The sequence below is a fragment of the Colobus angolensis genome, unplaced genomic scaffold (assembly GCF_000951035.1).
Source record: "Colobus angolensis palliatus isolate OR3802 unplaced genomic scaffold, Cang.pa_1.0 Scaffold257, whole genome shotgun sequence".
In the NCBI taxonomy this organism is placed as follows: domain Eukaryota; kingdom Metazoa; phylum Chordata; class Mammalia; order Primates; family Cercopithecidae; genus Colobus; species Colobus angolensis.
Genome location: NW_012115788.1, coordinates 2,642,976 through 2,663,755, shown reverse-complemented (window position 1 = coordinate 2,663,755; position 20,780 = coordinate 2,642,976). Strand labels below are relative to the sequence as shown.

Here is a 20,780-nt window from a genome sequence, read left to right as displayed (position 1 = left end):
TTGCAGTGAGCCGAGATCATGCCACTGCACTCCAGCCTGGGCAACAGAGCAATACTCCATCTCAAAAAAAAAAAAAGAAAAAAAAATTTACTCCTTAATTCATTTTAACCTGTTACATGTTAACACAAAAATTCTCCAAAAAAGTTCATAAACAGAGCATTGTCTTGTATTTTTGCAACTCTCTTTCATGTCTGGCTAAAGATGGCTAGATTCTCATGTTTGCTTCAGGACTCAATCCTTTGCACTAAGTGGCTTTGCTTGAAGTATACAAAGAAAATGTGCCTCACAGAGACATGTAGTTGAAAAGGGAGAGCATTTTAATGGCCTTTTTAGATCATTGTGTATTTATCATGTACCCTTGGGAAAACTCCACTGTACACTCATGAGAGAATATGTCAAAAGGGCAAATAGCATCTTAGTACCATTATGAAAATAATTTTGACTCTGAGGACCGTCTGAAAGGGTCTTAGAGACCTCTAGGGGATCACATATAGAGAACTACTGCATGCAAATGACTGTGTGTAGACACTAGAGTGGAGTCTGTGAGAGCAAGAATATACCATTTCCCAGATGGTCTCAGTTCCCACGTGCATATCTTAGTCTGCATATCTCATCTTAATGAGTAGATTCTAGTACTTCAAGATCCCCTGTTTAATCTGGTACTCAAATGAAGAAAGTTCCAACACAAGATAAAATCTTCATGTACTGTATTTTATGCTCAATGAAAGGGACTTTGCAAGAGTAGTTTGGAATGCATTCAATTTCTAAACTTACAGTCAACTTTAATGCCAGCCACACCCACGCTCCCGAAGATGTCGTTAAATTCAGTGACCTTAGGAAGCTTGTGAAGTGTGGAATCAGCCCTTTACAATCCATAGGCAGGACACATGCTATCAGTTTATCCACCTCTTTTAAGACATTGAAACCTCGAAAGGAAAAATCAAATGAAAAGAAAAATTGATACTTCTTAGAATAATGGGCTTATTCATTCATTAAAAAAAAAAAAAAAACTTTGACAACTCATATTATTCTAATTAAAATAAATAAAATAAAATAGTGTCCCACCGGGTGCGTGGCTCACGCCTCTAATCTCAACACTTTGGGAGGCTTTATGAAGGTTCTTGAAAGACAAACAAAGGTTTTAAAAGGTGGTGAGGAAGTCCATGGTGGTTAGAAACACAAGAGATTTCAGCTTAGAGGACAATTTAGAAGAGGTTCACTTTAAGGTAATGATGAAAGCCATGAGGTCACTGAAGGACAGAGAACAGAGAAGATCAAAGAGTCAAGAACTTTCAGAAACATCTAAACAAGAATGCAGAAGAAAGAGTTTGGGGAATAAAGAATAGAGACTTACTAGCCAGGATGGTGGTTTGATATCTGAATTAGGAAAGGGAGAAAGTTTCTCACTTTAGTAAAATGTCTGCATCATTACAAAAGTAGAAAATTTCAAAGAAAAACTGATAAGACATATTTAATACCAAAAAGAAGATAAGGAGAATGGCAATTTTGTCCATGATGAACAAATCAATTTCAAAAGATTCAGGAAAAAGGTTGTAAAACAGAGGAGATAGCTAGTTAGTGTAAGATTCTCTTGGGAGAAGCAATACTGAAAACAAGAGTCAGGGCCAGCCTGTAATCCCAGCACTCTGGGAGGCTGAGGCAGGTGGATCACGAGGTCAGGAGATCGAGACCATCCTGACTAACATGGTGAAACCCCGTCACTACTAAAAATACAAAAAATCAGCCAGGCATAGTGGCATGCACCTGTAGTCCCAGCTACTTGGGAGGCAGGAGAATCGCCTGAACTTAGGAGGCAGAGGTTGTAATGAGCTGAGATCACGCCACTGCACTCCAGCCTGGGCAACAGAGTGAGATTCCATGTCAAAAAAAAAAAAAGTCATAAATGGACGATATAAGGCAAAAGCCAACATTAAAGTAGTCTGTCATATCTGCCATGGTCTGGGTGGGCTAAATGTCTTAGGTGCTTTAGCTAAAGCAATATGAACAATTCTGTGGCTCATCACAATACTATTTATTCCCTCTTCACCAAGGAGGAGCTGGTTCTAATGTTAGTGCCGGAGATCTTTTACATGACGTTTTATAGGCACAGTTTATTTTATGTTGAGAAAACAGGACTTTGTAGACTGGGGGAGAAGTCAACAAAAAGGGAGAGAGTGAAGATGCAATAAGAGAATGGAAATGACTGTAGAGATCGAGGAGAGGGGTGGGGAGGGAAGGAAGGAAGGAAATGGTATGGACAGCTGAAGAGGAAGGTTCTGCCTTGAAGTAATCTTATATCTCTGATAGATATCAGAAAGAATGACAAATTTTCCTTCTTGGTGAATTTGCCCAAGACCTTATTATCCATGTTCCATAGAAACTGATAGCTCCTTTAGCTCTGAAGTTTGCAAACTTCAGCATTTACTTTTGTTCCTCTTACCCAGAGAGAGAAAGGATGGTAGGAAACACCCATGTGCATTCACAGACCCCCTTTTTATTACCAGCACTTTACAGTATACCAGCACAGTATAGGACATTTCCCAAAGTAGGTTCTATGGATCACAAAGCATATGAAATCCTCTCTCAGCAAAGTATCTGCTAAATTTAAAATAGTTGAAAAAAATAACGAATTCAATTAAATATATAGGGAACACCTGTAGTATCCCATTAGTTGCCCCATGGGGAATATAATATTCCTGAAACACAACAGTGCAGGGATTTCCCTAATAAGCTAATAACCTAAAAATGTGTACCTTTGAATACATGGGTCTGCAGACATCTACACTAATGGAATACGAGTTTGGGATAAAGGATAAGAGTAAATGTAATTGGGAATCATGGGCATTCAATAAATGATGTCAAGTTATAATGAAAGGAAAAAAGAAAGAGAGGAAAAACAAGATAGCACTGTTTTCTTCTGTAGCCTGTAGGTAATCTCTATCAGCAAACTAGAGAAATCTTGTTCTCCCTGGGTGAGTGACCCCAGGAATTGTTAATTTCCAGCCATCCAGCTATAAAGTTTCATGAACATTCCTTTAGCTGCACTTAGAAATAGGCACTCCACAGGCTGGGCACAGTGGCTCACGCCTGCAATCCCAGCACTTTGGGAGGCCGAGGTGGGCAGATCATAAGGTCAGGAGTACAAGACCAGCCTGACCAACATGGCGAAACCCTATCTCTACTAAAAATACAAAAATTAGCCAGACATGGTGGTGTGTGCCTGTAATCCCAGCTACTCAGGAGGCTGAGGCAGGAGAATCGCTTGAATTTGGGAGGCTTGTATTCGGGAGGTTGCAGTGAGCCAAGATCGTGCCATGGCACTCCAGCATAGGTGACAGAGTGAGACTCCGTCTCAAAAAAAAAGAAAAAAAAGAAATAGGCGTTCCACTTCTATTTTCAAAAAATAATAATAATTACAGTAGCTTCAAGTAAACCCTCCATAACTGTGTGCCTATATTGCCACATAGCAAAAAAAAAAAAAAAAAACACAACAGATAGTTACAATGTTATAACTGACAAAGCTGCACTTAGTTCTTATGTAAGTCCTCACTATATCATCCATGGGATATGCTAAACCAGCTCCTGGCAATTTTTTTCTAATAGATAATATTGCAAATAGTATAAAATCCAGGAGGTACATCAGATGCTACAGGGAAAAGTTAAATTTCCCTCCAACCCCTGTTCCCCAGCCATCCAGATTCCCTCTCGAAAGTTAACCTCTATTACAGTTTGTTGTGCATTCCTCTAAAGACAGTAAATGTATTTATAGGTATATCCCCCCAAAAATTCTTACACAGATACAGGCAAATTATACATGCTGTTCTGCATCTTGTTTTTTTTCCTGATTAATAATGATATGTAATAACCTTATATATAGAATTGCTTCATTTTATGAGGCTGACCAGTATTCTCTAATATGGAAGTCCCATAATTGACTTAGCCAAGCACCTGGTCATGTATATCTGTTATTTTTCATCTTACACAACATATATACAGCATAGCTTTCATGTTCATGTATATCTTCAGAATATACACCTGCAAGTAAAATTTCTAAGTCAACTCAGATTTCCACATTCCCCTCCATAGAGAGGAACCAATTTATAAGCACACTACACGACTTACGAGCAACTTTTTTTTTGAGAGGGGGGTCTCATTATATTGCCCAGGCTAGTCTTGAACTCCTAGGCTCAAGCAGTCCTCCCACCTTCACCTCCCAAGTATGGGATTACAGGCATGTGCCACCATACCCAACTCAGTAGTAACTTTTGTTTTGTTTTGTTTGAGACAGAATTTCACTCTTTTGCCCAGGCTGGAGTGAAGTGGCACAATCTTGGCTCACTGCAACCTCCGCCTCCCGGATTCAAGCAATTCTCCTGCCTCAGCCTCCTGAGTAGCTGGGATTACTGGTGTGCGCCACCACTCCCAGATAATTTTTTTTTTTTGAGATGGAGTCTTGCTCTGTCGCCCAGGTTGGAGTGCAGTGGCACAATCTCGGCTCACTGCAAGCTCTGCCTCCCGGGTTCACGCCATTCTCCTGCCTCAGCCTCCTGAGTAGCTGGGACTACAGGCACCCGCCACCACGCCCGGCTAATTTTTTGTATTTTTAGTAGAGATGGGGTTTCACCGTGTTAGTCAGGATGGTCTCGATCTCCTGACCTCGTGATCCGCCCACCTCGGCCTCCCAAAGTGCTGGGATTACAGGCGTGAGCCACCGCGCCCAGCCTAATTTTTGTATTTTTAGTAGAGACAGAGTTCCGCTATGTTGGCCAAGCTGGTCTCAAACTCCTGACCTCAAGTGATCCACCTGCCCCGGCCTCCTAAAGTGCTAGGATTACAGGTGTCATCCACCAGGCCTGGCCGCAACTTTTTAAAAATAGTGACAGGGTCTTGTTATGTTGGCCAGGGTAGCCTTGAACTCCTAGCCTCAAGCAATCATCCTGCCTTGTCCTCCCAAAGTGCTACAATTACAGGCATGAGCCGCCACACTCAGCCAACAGTAGCAGTTTTTAAGCATTAAGGAATACACTGAGATGAGTTCTTGCTTTGTTGGCCAGGCTGGTCTCAAACTCCTGGCCTCAAGCAATCCTCCCACTGTAGCCTCCCAAGTGGCTGGGATTGCAAGCATGAGCTGCCATGCCTGTGAGCTCTTTTTGAGACAGGGTTCCTCATTCCTGTTGCCCAAGCTAGAGTGCAGTGGCACAATCTTGGCTTACTGCAACCTCTGCCTTGCGGTGCTCAAGCAATTCTCCTGCCTCATCCTCCCAAGTAGCTGGGACCATAGGTGCACGCCACCACACCCGGCGAATTGTGTGTGTGTGTGTGTGTGTGTGTGTGTGTGTGTGTGTGTATGTGTTTTGTAGAGATAGGGTTTCCCTGTGTTGGCCAGGCTGATTTCAAACTCCTGAGCTCAAGTGATCTGCCAGCCTTAGCCTCTCAAAGTGCTGGGATTACAGGCATGAACCACTGTGCGGGGCCTGATTCTCTCTCTCAAATATCTCTTGTATCTGCCTACCTCTCTGCATCTGTATTGCCACCGCCCAAGTTAAAGTCTCCATAAACTCTTGCCTACATTTCCTCCCAGGCCTTTCTGCCTCTAATTTTCTCTTCAATCCATTCTCTATAATAAAGCTTATAATCTTTTAAAACAAATAAAGTGAACAAGTCATTATCACATAAAACCTTCCAAGGGCTCGCCATTATCCTCAAGATAAAGTTGTAAAGTCCTTCACACCCTTTACTGAGCACTGCCTGCCACATCTTGGATGCTTCAGCTCCTACCTGGTCTCTTGCTCCTCCCTGCCTCCATCTCTACATTCTAAATATACTGAGCAACTTTGAATTGTCTGAATTCACCTACATGTATTCTCTACACACTGTTCTCTCCACCTAGAATACTCTCCACTCCCTTCCTTTCTCCACCAACTTAGACATCATGCCTCCTAGAAAAGTTCTGGAAACTCTCAAGTCTGAATCAGGACCTCCTTCCCCGTGCTCTCTCTGAGCCTGAGCCTTCTGTGCTTTTCCCCTGCACTGTACTGTCATGACCTAGTAAGACCCACTGTACTCTTCATCTCTAAGACAGGGAACTGTCTGAAGTACAGCCTGAAGAAGATATTGTATTTCATAGGAGAACAAGAAAATGTGCTCCCCTGGGCAGCACGTATACTAAAATTGGAAAGGAAAATGTTTTGTGGCTGTATAAGCACATACGAGAATTATGATTGTCCAGAAGGGATACACTGTCTGTTTCCCAAAATATATTTGATCAAGGATTTTCTCTGAGGGTATTACAGACTTGTTTGCACAGGATACAACTTCGGGAGACTCTTTTCTAAGAGATTTCCAACAATGATCAATTAAGAATATCCCCTCCCCTAAATCATTCACCTTAAGATTCTTATCTATCTTCGAGGGACTCATCTTAAATTATAAAGATTTTTTATCTTAACATTTAGAATTTTTAACTTTTTAACAGAAAAAAAAAATCTTTTAATTTAAAAGATCTTAAAAATCTTTGAGACTTTTATTGTAACTTAAAGATTTAGGGTAGGGTACAAACAAGTTTTTTTATTCAGAAAAAAAAAAACCAAAACCTCACATTTGAAATAACTGATTCCCCTAACATTTTAGGAGAAAAAGATGTTTTAATAGAATTAGGGCAGTCCAGGCTGGGCATGGTGGCTCACACCTGTAATGCTAGCACATTGAGAGGCCAAGGCAGGCAGATCACCTGAGGTCAGGAGTTCAAGACCAGCCTGGACAACATGATGAAACTCTGTCTCTACAAAAAATACAAAAATTAGCCGGGCATGGTGGTACATGCCTGTAATTCCAGCTACTCGGAAGGCTGAGGGAGGAGAATCACTTGAACCTAGGAGGCAGAGATTGCCATGAGCCGAGATTGTGCCACTGCACTCCAGCCTGGGCGACAGAGTGAGAATCTGTCTAAAAAAAACAACAACAACAAGAATTAGAGTTGTCCAGGAAATTGAGACTCAGAAGGCTGTCAGTGGGATACCAAGAATCCTATGAGTTAACAGAGATTGGCAGATAGGACACTATCATTTGCTAGGCTGAAATTTCCCAACTTCTCTTTCTTGCTGGAACACATGATATTCAAAGTTCCAGAGTTGTTGTTTAGAGACTGTCTGTGCTTTCAGTGCAATTCAGGAAGGAAAGGAGAGCACAGCTACCCACATCATGCCTTTCTTTAAGTCACTGAGGAGCCCAACTCCAGAACAGATTTCCAAGTTTCCATTTTCACTGGGTTTTGATGCTGAAGATGTTTCTTCGGCATTTAATTTCTTCTGATATTGTAAAGTGAGAAGAAATATATTTTATCCATAAGAAAGACTTTGAAATGACCCAAAAAGGCAATCACAAAAGAGGGATTAAACAAAAGCAAAGTAGTTTTTCTTTGTTTTTTTTTTTTTTTTAAGAATATGTCACTCAAATGCTCATAACATTTTTTAATTGTACTGTTTTTTCTTTTTTTTGAGGCAGAGTCTCACTGTGTCACCCAGGCCGGAGTGTAGTGGTGCAATCTCAGCTTACTGCAACCTCCACCTCCCGAGTTCAAGTGATTCTCCTGCCTTAGCCTCCACATTAGCTGGGATTACAGGCATGCACCACCATGCCCAGCTTTTTTTTTGTTTTTTTTTTGTTTTTTTGGTACTTTTAGTAGAGACGGGTTTTGTCATGTTGGCCAAGCTGGTCTCAAACTCCTGACCTCAGGTGATCTGCCCACCTCAGCCTCCCAAAATGCTGGGATTACAGGCATAAGCCACCACGACTGGCCTGTAATTATAAGAAGGAATATTTTATCTTAGCCTCTTCCAGTTGCAAACCCAGACCACCAAATAAGTAAATAATTTTTAAAACCACCATCATCATCTGTAGGTCAGAGAACAAAACTGATAAAACACTGAATTCAGAGACATTGGCATGCACCTTACAGCAACTCTTCCCTTCCATTAAACTTGAAGGAGGGCTGGGTGTGGTGGCTCATGCCTGTAATCCCAGCACTTTGGGAGACCGAGGTGGGTGGATCACCTGAGGTCAGGAGTTCGAGACCATCCTGGCCAGCATGGAGAAACCCCATCTCTACTAAAAATACAAAAATTAGCCAGGAGTGGTGGTGCATGCCTATAGTTACAACTATTCAGGAGACTGAGGCAGGAGAATTGCTGAAACCTGAGAGGTGGAGGTTGCAGTGAGCCAAGATCGTGCCACGGCACTCCAGCCTGGGCGATTGAGCTTGATTCCACCTGAAAAAAAAAAATGAAAAAAAAATAAAGATGCAGTCTATAAAGCCTTATGTCAATTCATTATTCCCTCCTAGTTTGCCTTTCTTAAGGCTGTCCTAAAAATTCTTATTTTAGAAAGATTTTAAAAGTTGAAGACTTTGGACCCCATTCTCTCTATTTGCTTGACCTTGGGGTGAAAGAGCAAAAACTGCCTATTTGGAAGGCTGTTTCTCTGGGCCAGGTAAGGACAAAGGCTAAAATTTGTTTTATTTTGTTTTAAAATCCTTCTAAAGCAGACACTAACAGTGGTGACAAACGTTAGAAAGGATTAACTTAAACAGGCCAAGGATCTGTAAAATACCCTGTAAACTTAAGCTTATCTAAGAAGAAAATTCTCTTTCCTGAGATTACAAGATTCAACTTGCAAAAACTTCTTGGCCCTTTTCAAGATCAATAAAAGATATCTACATCCCCCAAGAAAAGAAAGGTATTTTCATATTCAAAGGTCAACTTGGTCTGTCATATAATATTAACTGCAAGGTAACTATTTATTTACTTATTTTTGGAGATGGATTTTCGCTGTTGTCGCCCAGGCTGGAATGCAATGGCATGATCATGTCTCACTGCAACCTCCACCTCCCAGGTTCAAGCAATTCTCCTGCCTTAGCTTCCCAAGTAGCTGGGATTACAGGCATGTGTCACCATGCCTGGTCAAATTTTGTATTTTTAGTAGAGACAGGGTTTCATCATGCTGGTCAGGCTGGTCTCAAACTCCTGACCTCAGGTGATCCACCCACCTCGGCCTCCCAGAGTGCTGGGATTACAGGCATGAGCCACCGCGCCCAGCCGGGGTAACAATTTATTCAGCGCTTTCTATGTGCCTACCTGGACAATGTAAAACATTTTGTTTATTAACTCATTTAAATTGCCCAAGAGTACCTGGGTGCAGTTATTAAACTCATTTTATGAAAGAGGATACTGAATATTAGAGAGGCTGAGTAATTTCCCTAAGGGACACAACAGCTCATAAAAGTGACACCAGGATTCATATATAGGCAGTCTGATTTGAGTTCATTCCCTTAGCAACTTCACTTTATCATCGCTTACCCACGACACTTGTGCTAATATCAATCCCTGAAGCAGTGTAGTGTTTGAGGGTCGGCCAATCATTTTCCTGAATATCTGATCATCACACAAATCTGGTACATAATAATTATGGGTGAGACCAAGCATATAAAATGCCCTGAAAAACATCTGCCACATAGCAGGTTCTCTGTGAGAAGCCTCAGGCCCTTGCAGATACTGGGAGGGTCATGAACCCTTAGAAACGGTATACTAACTTTTGTGTGGATGTGCACATTTTCTGAGAGACAATCTGAAGCACTGGATCAAAAATAAGTGCCACACAAAGGATCTAAATAGTCCTCCAAAGAACAAATGTCGCACAAACACATGAAAAGATGCTCAAAATCATTAGTCATAAGGGAAATGCAAAGCCATGTATTTTTCATACTGGCTAGGATGGTTATAACAAAAAAATTAGACAATACAAAAAATAGAGAGAAACTGGAACTATCATGGATTGCTGGTGATAATGTAAAATGATACCATTGCTTTGAAACAAACTCTGGCAGCTCCTCAAAAGGCCGAACACAAGAGTTATCATAAGACCCAGAAATTCCACTCCTAGGTGTTACCCCAAAAGAAATGAAAACATATGTCTATACAAAAACTTGTATACAAATGTTCATACCAGCATTATTCATAATTGTAAAAAAGTAGAAACAACACAAATATCCATCAACTGATTAATGAACAAATAATATACAATGTAGCCACAGGAAAAAAGCGTCTGGACTCCAGTGGGCCCTGAGACTAACAGGGAGCTACCTAGAGACCGTGTGATGGCATTGCTCCGGAGACGGAGCTCACACTGAGTCCCACACACACTATGAATTCTAAGCAGCTACAGCAAGGTGCCATTTTTACAGCCCAGCCCCCACCAGATTGTATCCTGTCCTGGGGACCAACAGTCCCACATCTCCATATCCCTGGAGTCCCACTGATATCCCCTGCCCACAGTCCACCTCCACTGTTTGCTGCTGCCTACCGGGCCAAACCATGAGCCATTGGCACTGACCCCACCATGCTCCATATTGAGGTCATCACACATTTAAAAGTGCCCTGAGGAAAGGCAGCCTCATTTAAAGCCACAATCTGGAGCCAAGCTAGCTTTCCCCTACTGCCGGTTTACAGCTTCTGCCACTGAAACAACTCTGCCCTCCCCAGCAGTAGGGCCACAATGCAGCCACTGCCACTCCAACTCAAGCATTCCACCAGGGGCCTGGGGATCACCTCACCCCTCCTACCACAGCCAGTGGCCACATGCACCATGAGGGGCCTGAGGAGAAAGAAGCCCACCCTCCCCAACTCCATCCCACCCAGTGCTGGAGCACACCATCCAGGGGCCTAGGGATCACCTGCCCCAACCACCACAGTTGGCACCTGAGCACTCCTCCCAGAAGCCTGAGAATGGGCTCACCCAACCTGCCACCACCCACCAGAGGTGGCACCCACACACACCACCTGCAGGCCTGGGGAGTGACCCACCTAGCCCATCACAGCCACTTCCAACACCATCATGGATCACTCGGGAACCAGAGGATTGTCTCCCCACCGCTACTGTCGTGACTCACCACACCCACTGTCCAAGGGCTCAGGGACACACCTACCTGCCCATCCCACCACTGCCACTGCCAGCACCCAAGAAAGTCACCTGCAGGCCCAAGAATCAGCTCACCTGGCCCACTAACATCAGTGCCAGCATATGCCACCCAGGGGCCCAAGGACTGGCACGTTCAGCTCACTGCTATCACCACTGGGGCCCAAGGACTGGCCCACCTTATGTCCCCATCCCCAGCAAAACCTCACCACAGCCTCCACTAACAATCACACCTGAAGCCACTGAGCAAATTTCAGACACTACTGACACTGTTTACAGCCGAAGAAATTATACCGAGACTATACTACTGCACACACCCAGAATCAAAGCCAAAGTGCCCAACCTAAACACCACCAAATAAACATCTTCAGAATACAATCTTCCCCTGTGCAAGCAAGTTCAAAAGACTGGAAGAAGCAATGGTTATGCCAGATGCACAGATATCAAGGTAAGGACACAAGAAACATGAAAAAGCAAGGAAAAATTATACCTCCTAAGGAACATAATAATTCTCCAGCAATATATTTCAGTGAAGAAATTCATAAAATCGATGAAAAAGAATTCAAACTAATGACATTAAAGAAGTTCAACCAGGTGTGCTGGCTCATTCCTATAATCTTAGCTACTCGCGAAGCTGATGCAGGAGGATCACTCGACCTCAGGAGTTCAGGAGTTCAATCTGCCATTGAGCTATGATTGTACCACTGGAATCCAGCCTGGGCAAGAGAGTGAAACCTCATCTCAAAAAAATTTCTTTTTAATTTTAAAAAGGTTTTATTTAAAAAGCTCTGTGAGATACAAGAGAACTTGGAAATACAATACAAAGAAATCAGAAAATTCAAGAAACAAATGAAAAGTTGACCAAAGATGTAAATATCATTAAAAAAGAACCAAAAGAAATTCTAGAATTAAAGAACTCTCTGAATGAAATACAAAATATATTAGAAAGCTTCAATAGACTCAATCAAGCAGAAAGAATTTGAGAATTTGAAAACAAGTGTGATGAAATAACGCAGTCAATGTGGTGTAATGATTTAAATACATATATATGCATATGATTTATATATATGATTTATATACATATATATAACAAGGAACCATTTTATATTATATATATATATATGAACCATGGATATTTATAGAGTTTTACCCATGGTTCCTTCTTAATAACTCCCATATCCTTTCTTTGAGTCTTTTGTTATAATGCCAGGTGTGTTAGGCCTCAGAGGAAGGTCTGAGGAAATAGAATCTCTCTCCTGCCTTTCTTCTCCAATGCAGGATTCTAATCTTTCTGCTCCTTTCGGATTGTGGGCCTTAAGACCCTTCCCAGAGAGGGCCATACCCTATGCCCTGGGAGAAGAAATTCTGACATCATGAAGCTTCCATAAAAACTCAAGAGGACAAGGTTTGGTGAGCTCCTGGATAGCTGAACACATAGAGGTTCTAAAGGGTAATATGCCCAGGGAGGGCATGGAAGCCATGCACGCCTTCCCACATACCTAGCCCTGTGCATCTCTTCATCTATATCCTTTACAGTGTCCTCTGTAACTAACCAGCAAATGTGTTTCCCTAAGTTCTGTGAGCCACTCCAGCAAATTAATCAAATCCAAAGAGGAGGTCATGGGAACCCCAACTTGAAGACAGTCAGTTAGAATTTCCATCCGAAGCAGGCAGGTGTAGTCTTGGGGAATGAGTCCCCAACTTGTGTGATCTAGCACTATCTTCAGGTAGATAGTGTCAGAACTGAATTGGAAGACACCTACCTGGTGTCTGCTGCTTGATGTGTGGGGAAAACTCCCACACACATATTTGTCACAGAAGTCCTCTGTGCTGATTGTCACGGTGTAAAAGTAGAGGAGAAATAAAGATTTTTCCTGACACAGACAAAAATAAAGAAAAAATAATTTAAAAGAATAAACAAAGTCTACGTGATATATAAGGCACCATAAAGAAGTCAAATATTCAAAATTTCGGTGCTCTGAAAAGTGAAGAGGAAACAAAAGGAATGGAACACCTATTTAAGGAAATAATAGCTGAAAACTTCCCAGGTCTAGCAAGAGATTTAGACATCCGGAAACAGGAAGATCAGAGATTGCCAAAAAGATACAATTCAAAAAGATCTTTTCCAGAGCACATTTTAGTCAAACTGAGAGAATTCTAAATTCTAAAAACAGCAAAAGAAAAATGTCCAGTGATTTACACCAGAACCCCCATCAGACTAACAGCAAATTTCTCAACAGAAACTTTACAAGCCAGGAGAGAATGAACTGATATATTCAAAATACCAAAAAAAAAAAAAGCATTGCCATCCAAGGATACTATTCCTAGCAATGTTATCCTTCATAAATAAATGAGACGTGAAGTCTTTCCCAGATAAGCAAAAGCTGAAGAAATTCATCACCACTAAACGAGCCCTATAAGAAATGTTTAAGCAAGTCATGCACACAGAAGCAAAAAGACAATATCTACCATCATGAAAATACACAAAAGTATAAAACCCACTAATAGGGCAAACACACAAATAAGAAAGTGAAAGTGCTTAAATGTTACCACTACAGAATACCACCAAACCACAATGATAAACAGTAAGAGAGAAAGAAAAGAACTAAGGATATACAAAACAAGCAGACATCAATTAATAAAATGACAAGAATAAATGCTCCCAGATCAATAATAACCGTGAAAGTAAATGGATTAAATTTTCCACTTAAAATATATAGATTGGCTGAATGGATTGGAAAAAAACAATGACCCTGGCTGGGCGTGGTGGCTTGCACCTGTAATCCTAGCACTTTGGGAGGTCCAAATGGGAGGATCACTTGAGGCCAGGAGTTCAAGACCAGCCTGGTCAACATAGCGAGACCTCATCTCTATAAAAAAAATTTGTTAATAAAAAAAAAGACACAACTATATCCTACCTGTAAGAAATTCATCTCACCTATAAAGACAGATATAGACTGAAAGTAAAGGAGTGGAAAAAGATATTCCATGCAAACAGAAACCAAACGCAAGCATAAATAACTATACTTATATCAGATGAAACAAACTTTAAGTAAAAAAAAAGTTAAAAGAGACAAAAAGGTCATTATATAATTATAATTATATAAGGCAATCAATTCAGCAAGAAAGTATAACAATTCTACACATATATGCACCCAACAAAGCATGCACCCCAATATATAAAGCAAATATTATTTGATCAAAAGGGACAAATAGACTCCAACACAGTAATGGTTGGGGACTTCAACACCCCACTCTGAGCATTAGACAGATTATCTAAACAGAAAATTTAAATTACACTTAAACTTTACTTTAGACCAAATGGATCTAATAGATATTGACAGAACATCTCATCCAACAGCTCCAGAATACACATTTTTATCAGCATGTGGGACATTCTCCAGAACAGACTATATGGTAAAACACAAAACACATCTCAACTAATTTTAAAAAATCAAAATCACATCATGTATCTTCTCAGACCACAGATAAAATAAAACTAGAAATCAATAATAAGAGGAACTTTGGAAACTGTACAAAAGTATTCTTATAGCTATAGTAACCAAAACAGCATGCTATTGGTATAAAAAGACACATAGACCAATGGAACAAATAGAGAACACAGAAGTAATTCCACATTTTTACAGCCAACTGAATTTTGACAAAGGCGTCAAGAACATACATTGGTTACAGGATACCCTCTTCAATAAATCATGCTGGGAAAACTGGATATTTATATGCAGAAGAATGAAACTGAACTCCTATCTCTCACCATATACAAAAGTCAACTCAAGATGCATTAAAAACTTAAATGGAAGACTTCAACTATAAAAATACTAGAAGGAAATATAAGGGAAACACTTCAGGACATTGATCAAGGCAAAGATTTTGCAGGTAAGATCTCATAAGCACAGACAACAAAAACAAAAGTACACAAATGATTCAGTGCTTCTTATTGGTTGGTTAAAAAGAAAAAAGAGAAACAAAAATATACAAATGAGACCACATTAAACTAAAAAGTTTCTGCACAGTGAAGGAAACAATCAACAAAATGAAGTGACAATCTGTTGAGTTGGAGAAAATATTTGCAAACTATTTATTCCACACGGTACTAATATCCAGAGCATAAAAAGAACTCAAACAACTCAACAGCAAAAACAAAACAAATAAGCCCGTTGAAGAGTGGGCAAAGGACATGAATCAACGTTTCTCAAAAGGATACATACAAACAGCCAACATGTGTATGAAAATATGCTCAACATCACTAATCATCTGTAAAATGTAAATCAAAACCACAATGAGATATCATCTCACTCCAGTTAAAATGGTTATTATAAAGAAGACAAAAAATAACAAATACTGGCCAGGATGCAGAGAAAGGGACCCTCGCACACTGTTGATAGAAATGGAATTCCTTATGTTATGCAAAACAGTAGTGGAGGTTCCTCAAAAAAACTAAAAATGGAATTACCATTCAATCCTGCAATCCCACTACTGAGTATTCATCCAGCTGAAAGCAGATTGAACCACCTATTCAAAGTGTAAGACAAAGCCCTCTACAAAGGAGTCTGTATGAGAATCTTTTTCCGTTTTTGTTTTAATTGTGGTAAAATATACAATGTAAAATTTGCCATCCTCACCATTTTTAAGTGTGTAGCTCAGTTTTGCTAAGTATATTCACATTGCTGTGCAACCAATCTCCAGAACCTTTTCATCTCAAAAAACTGAAACTCTATACCCATTAAACAACTAAACATTTTCCCTCCCCTAGCCCTGCCAACCATAATCCCATTTTTTGTTTGTATGAATTTGATTTCTACAGATGCCTCATAAGTGGAATCATACAGTATTTATCTTTTTGTGATTGGTTTATTTCACTTAGCGTTACGTCCTCAAGGTTCATCCATGTTGTAGCATGTGTCAGAATTTCCCTCCATTTTAAGACTGCATAATATTCCCTTGTGTATATGTGCCATATTTTGTTTATCCATTCAGAAAATCTATTTCTATATCAGTGGTATTGTTCTGTTGATCTGGTGGCACACCAGGTATTTAGCTCAATTTTTAATGACTGTGATTTTATACCAAGAGAAAAAGAGATGTGATTGTATATTTGCACTCTAGGAAAGGAAAAACAAACTAAAGCTGAAACTGAGCTCAGTTTCGTCAAGAAGTATCTCACTATCCCTTTCTATCTCAAAAATAAAAGTTTTGACCACTGTATATTCCCAGATTCTGGAACACAGCTTGGCACATAACAGTCAGTCAGTATTTGTGACTGATCATGAAGAGAAAATGCTACACCTATGATCTTGACCACTCCAGTTCATATGAACATACTATTCAAGAAAGCACTAATGTGTATTGACATGGGAAAATCTCCAGGAACTACTGTTAAGTGAAACAAGTTACAGATCAATATATACAATATGATTCAATTTATGTAAAAACACATGCAAAGTCAGACACGGTGTCATGTGCCTGTAATCCCAGATACTTGAGAGGTTGAGGTAGGAGGATCCTTTGAGCTCAGGAGTTCAAGACTAGTGTGGGCAACATAGTGAGATTCCATCTCAATAAAATAAAATTAAATTAAAATAAATAGACCAGGTGTAGTGGCTCATGCCTGTAATCCCAGCACTTTCGAAGGCCGAGGCAGGTGGATCACCTGAGGTTAGGAGTTCAAGACCATCCTGACCAACATGGAGAAACCCTGTCTCTACTAAAAGTACAAAATTAGCCGGGCATGGTGGCACATGCCTGTAATCCCAGCTACTCAGGAGGCTGAGACAGGAGAATCACTTGAACCTGGAAGGCAGAGGTTGCGGTGAGCCAAGATTGTGCCATTGCACTCCAGCCTGGGCAACAAGAGTGAAACTCCATCTCAAAAAATAAAGTAAGTTTACAAATAAAAGCACATGCACAAATCAAAATAATAAATACATATGTATGGCCGGGCGCGGTGGCTCACGCCTGTAATCCCAGCACTCTGGGAGGCTGAGGCAGGCGGATCACGAGGTCAGGAGATCTAGACTATCTTGGATAACAGAGTGAAATCCCATCTCTACTAAAAATACAAAAAATGAGCCCGGCGTGGTGGCGGGTGCCTATAGTCCCAGCTATTTGGGAGGCTGAGGCAGGAGAGTGGCATGAACCCAGGAGACAGAGCTTGCAATGAGCTGAGATCACGCCACTGCACTCCAGCCTGGGCGACAGAGCAAGACTCCATCTCAAAAATACATACATACATACATACATACATATATAGATATGTATATAAAAGCACATCTAAATAATATGCTCCAAATCCACAGTTTGATTACCTCTGGGTCAGAGGGGGAGTGGTTGAGGGGTAGAAAGGGAACTTTCTATTTGGATTTCTATTTGTAGTATTTGAATTACTTACAACAAGAAATTATTTTTATATTGTTAGTGACAAAGTTTTTAAGGGAAAAACATCTGGACAACTATTTTCTGTGATACAGAATCAAGGAAAAAAAATATATTCAATTCTGTTTACCTTACATGTACCTTTTCTTAGAAAGCTACTGGAGAATGTGCTCCATCAAAATGACAGAAGAAATCAAAATAGACTAAGGTGTGGGATACAGGAAACAGGAGCCAGCATAACAGAGATGCAAAGTGAATCAATCCCCAAATGATGGTGAAAAGAGAGCCCAAGGTAATAGCTATGCATCAAACATCAAGAGCAACCAGTCTGGACTGGCAAAGCAGGTAAGAAAGCTGTGCTAGAAATAAAATTGATTAAAACAACTGTTGCATTGGACATCTTGAGGGAAGATTTAGACAACTGGCAAAGAACTTGTGGTTCAATTGGTGAAAACTTTGCAAACACAGAGAGACAACTCTGGAAAAAAAAAAAAAAAAACAAGGAAGGAAGCTCTTAATAGCATGTAGGCAGGCATAATAATGTTGACCTAATTAAATATTGACCTAACCAAAAATTAGGAGATAACTATATTCAGAAGATCTATGGAAGGAACAGGTAGGATACATGTAAGTGATAGTGGCAAGAAAGCAGAAAAGAGTTAAATCCACACATTTCATGCAGGAAGGCCAATGCATGATGGCTAAACCTGAAAAACCAAGAAGGAGCAATTATAAGGAATATTTAGAGATACAGACTAATAGTAACTAGTTAAAAGAGATGAACATGATTATTTCTCTTAAAAAGCGGGAAATGATGGAGAGTTCTACTGTCTTTAGATATTAACCCTATGGAATCAATTGATTCTGAACAATGAGAACGTAAAACTTCAATAAAACTAAGAAGTAAAGAAAAAAAAGGCACTACTGAGACTGACATCATATCTTACCTAACAGTGATGGATTTTACAGAAAATAGTTGCCATGTAGACTTCTGATGTGTCACAAAGAAACAACTGAGTTACAGGTGGGATGGTCACTTTCAGTTCCAGCATGGTATGATTCTACCAGAAGTATAATGAAAATCACTCAGATTATTTGGGCTGTTTATACTGAAAACTCATAATTTAAAAACACAGTGAGGCCAGGCAGGGTGGCGCCGGCCTGTAATCTTAGCACTTTGTGAGGCCAAAGAGGATTGCTTGAGCCCAGGAGTTCAAGACCAGACTGGGCACCACAGCGAGACCCTGTCTCAAAAAAATGAAATAAAATAAAAAGTGAGAAATTTGAAAAAGAAGGAAAAAGAGAGAAGCCATATTTCAGGCACAGTATTTACCAAATGCTTGATAGTTTTGGCATAGATGTGCTATCCAAAAAATTAGCTATGATAGAGAACTGTAAATAGCCAAAATAAGACCAAAATTTGTGGCAAATTTCATTCAACATATTGCACGATTCTTTCCCTTCTCCTCTGGTATAATCATCTCAAATGCTATTCATGTCCTTGTCTATCAAGACAAGTGTAATACTACCAAAGGGTACTAGTCTCCAGTTTTGGCTCAAAAAAACAAAACTCATGCGAACTCCTACCCTGGATGGTTACCACTCCTGGTGGGAAACACAAGAAAAACCAGATTCTTAAAGTCAAGCCCAGATTCCCGTCTGACCAAAATAGCTAACGCTTTATCAGTCCTATAAGTCCCCAAAGCAGATGACAGTGAAACATCAAAATCTGTACACAGGGGGAAAGAAATTGAATAACTCGTTTCCCACTTCAACAATTAAAGGTGATCATTTCTCCCTAGAACAAATAATCACAATGATGTGTATGACTAGAACATCCATTTCCTCAGTGTCTTTTTCTCTCTCTCTCTCTCTCTTTTTCTTTTTTATGTTCTCAGTGTCTTAAAGCACTGACCTGAGCTCAAATCTCAAATCTGTTTTTCTCCTTTGGCTTCATTTTCCTTACCTGTAAACCGGTGGGGATAGGAGAGAAAGGATACTTGGACTTTACAGGATTACTGCCAGGATGAAATAGTTAAGAATCCCAAACTCTTACAACTTGCTAAATACGTCAGGCATTATTCTAAGCACTTAGCATTTCATTTCATCTTGCAACTACAAATCGTATTATCCCATTTTCCAGGTGAGAAAGCCGAAGCACAGCTGCTAACTCGCCCAAGATCACAGGTAGTGATGCAGCTGGGATGCTAACTCAGGCTACCTAGCTCCAGAGCATGTGCTCTTATCAGAGCAGGTTGAAATGAGCTAACGTTTGCTAAGCGGCCTGTACTATTCCTGAAATACAATGTGTTCAATGATACTTATTTTTCATACACAGTCCACACAAAATAGGCGAGACCAAGGAATGACCAGGATCTCCACTACTCCCCCAAGCGTTGCCAGCCCTCTCCCAGCGGCCAGGAGCACCCTCCCTCTCCAAGCCCCCAGAACTTCCTGTTGCGCCGCATGCCAGCGGTGGAGAGGAGCCAGCGCGGACTCCTGCGGTTGCAAGTCCGGGCGGCGCCGGGTTGGGGAAGGAAGCGGACTGCGGCGGGGCGGGCGTTTACCGTAACCGGCGCTGTCATCGCTCCGGGACTCCGGCACTGGGCGCACGGGGGCGCACGGGGACGCGCAGGGGCGCGGAGGGACGGCGGTCTGGGCGCTTCTCCAGTTGCCTCGGAAATCCCCGACCCCGGGCTCGTCAGCGACCCAGTCTGTGATCCGTGCCCCTGGCCGCTCAGAAATGCGCCTTCTTTCCTCCAGGCTCTCAGCTCAAGCTACCTCCGAACTCCTCTCCCGCCGGCCCGAAGCGGAACCACAGACCTGCCTCCTCTCCCGGGGTGTTTCCCACCACCCTAAGCTGAAGCCCCGACCCCCGCTAGGTTTCCGTTCTGACACAACCTCCGCTATGGCCGCATCCCAGCTCTTGAAACCGCGGCTGCAGGACCTGCCCCGTGCCTTAGATAGGATAATCATCTTTGGGTGGAGACCAGAGAACTTGAAAGCCGGTATTTCGTAAATCCTAGCTATTCTAGATCCTCGTTAGATGTAGTGTCCCTGGCCCCACCCACTTCTATCTAAGGCCAGGGGCGCAGATCTAGTGAATCACCTAAGGTCCTTGTTCCCCGCCAGTCGAGCAGCCTGAGCTTACCTGTAAGCGCTCCAAGACAGGTTTTTCTTTCATCTTTGATTTGCAGGCCCTGCTCCCAAAGCCCTGTCTGAGCTTTTAACTGTGGAGGCAGAAGCTCTGGGCTCCACCTCCACACGCTGCCTTTTACAGCCCAGTGGATTTGTCACAATACCTTTTGGCTTCAGTTACCTAACTGCCTAGAAAAGAAGGTGACTCCCACCTTCCTTCAATAAAAGAAGAATAATGAGGATCAAATGGAATGGCCACTGTCATCACAGACATCCTTCGTGGT

At 41.3% G+C, this 20,780-nt stretch overlaps 1 protein-coding gene across 3 annotated transcripts in view; it reads right to left on the bottom strand.

Annotated features, from left to right (window-relative positions):
* The window catches only part of TRPM6 (transient receptor potential cation channel, subfamily M, member 6), a 165,587-nt gene extending 144,807 nt beyond the window's left edge, over nt 1-20,780 (bottom strand). The window contains exon 1 of one of the 3 annotated variants that reach the window (XM_011947020.1): nt 20,510-20,780. In XM_011947020.1, the coding sequence (XP_011802410.1) occupies nt 20,510-20,542 (33 nt within the window). In that variant the 5' untranslated portion in view covers nt 20,543-20,780. Of the gene's footprint in view, nt 1-19,925; nt 20,036-20,316; nt 20,401-20,509 lie in introns of those variants that run through there. The other 2 variants (XM_011947021.1, XM_011947022.1) reach the window with 2 other exon arrangements.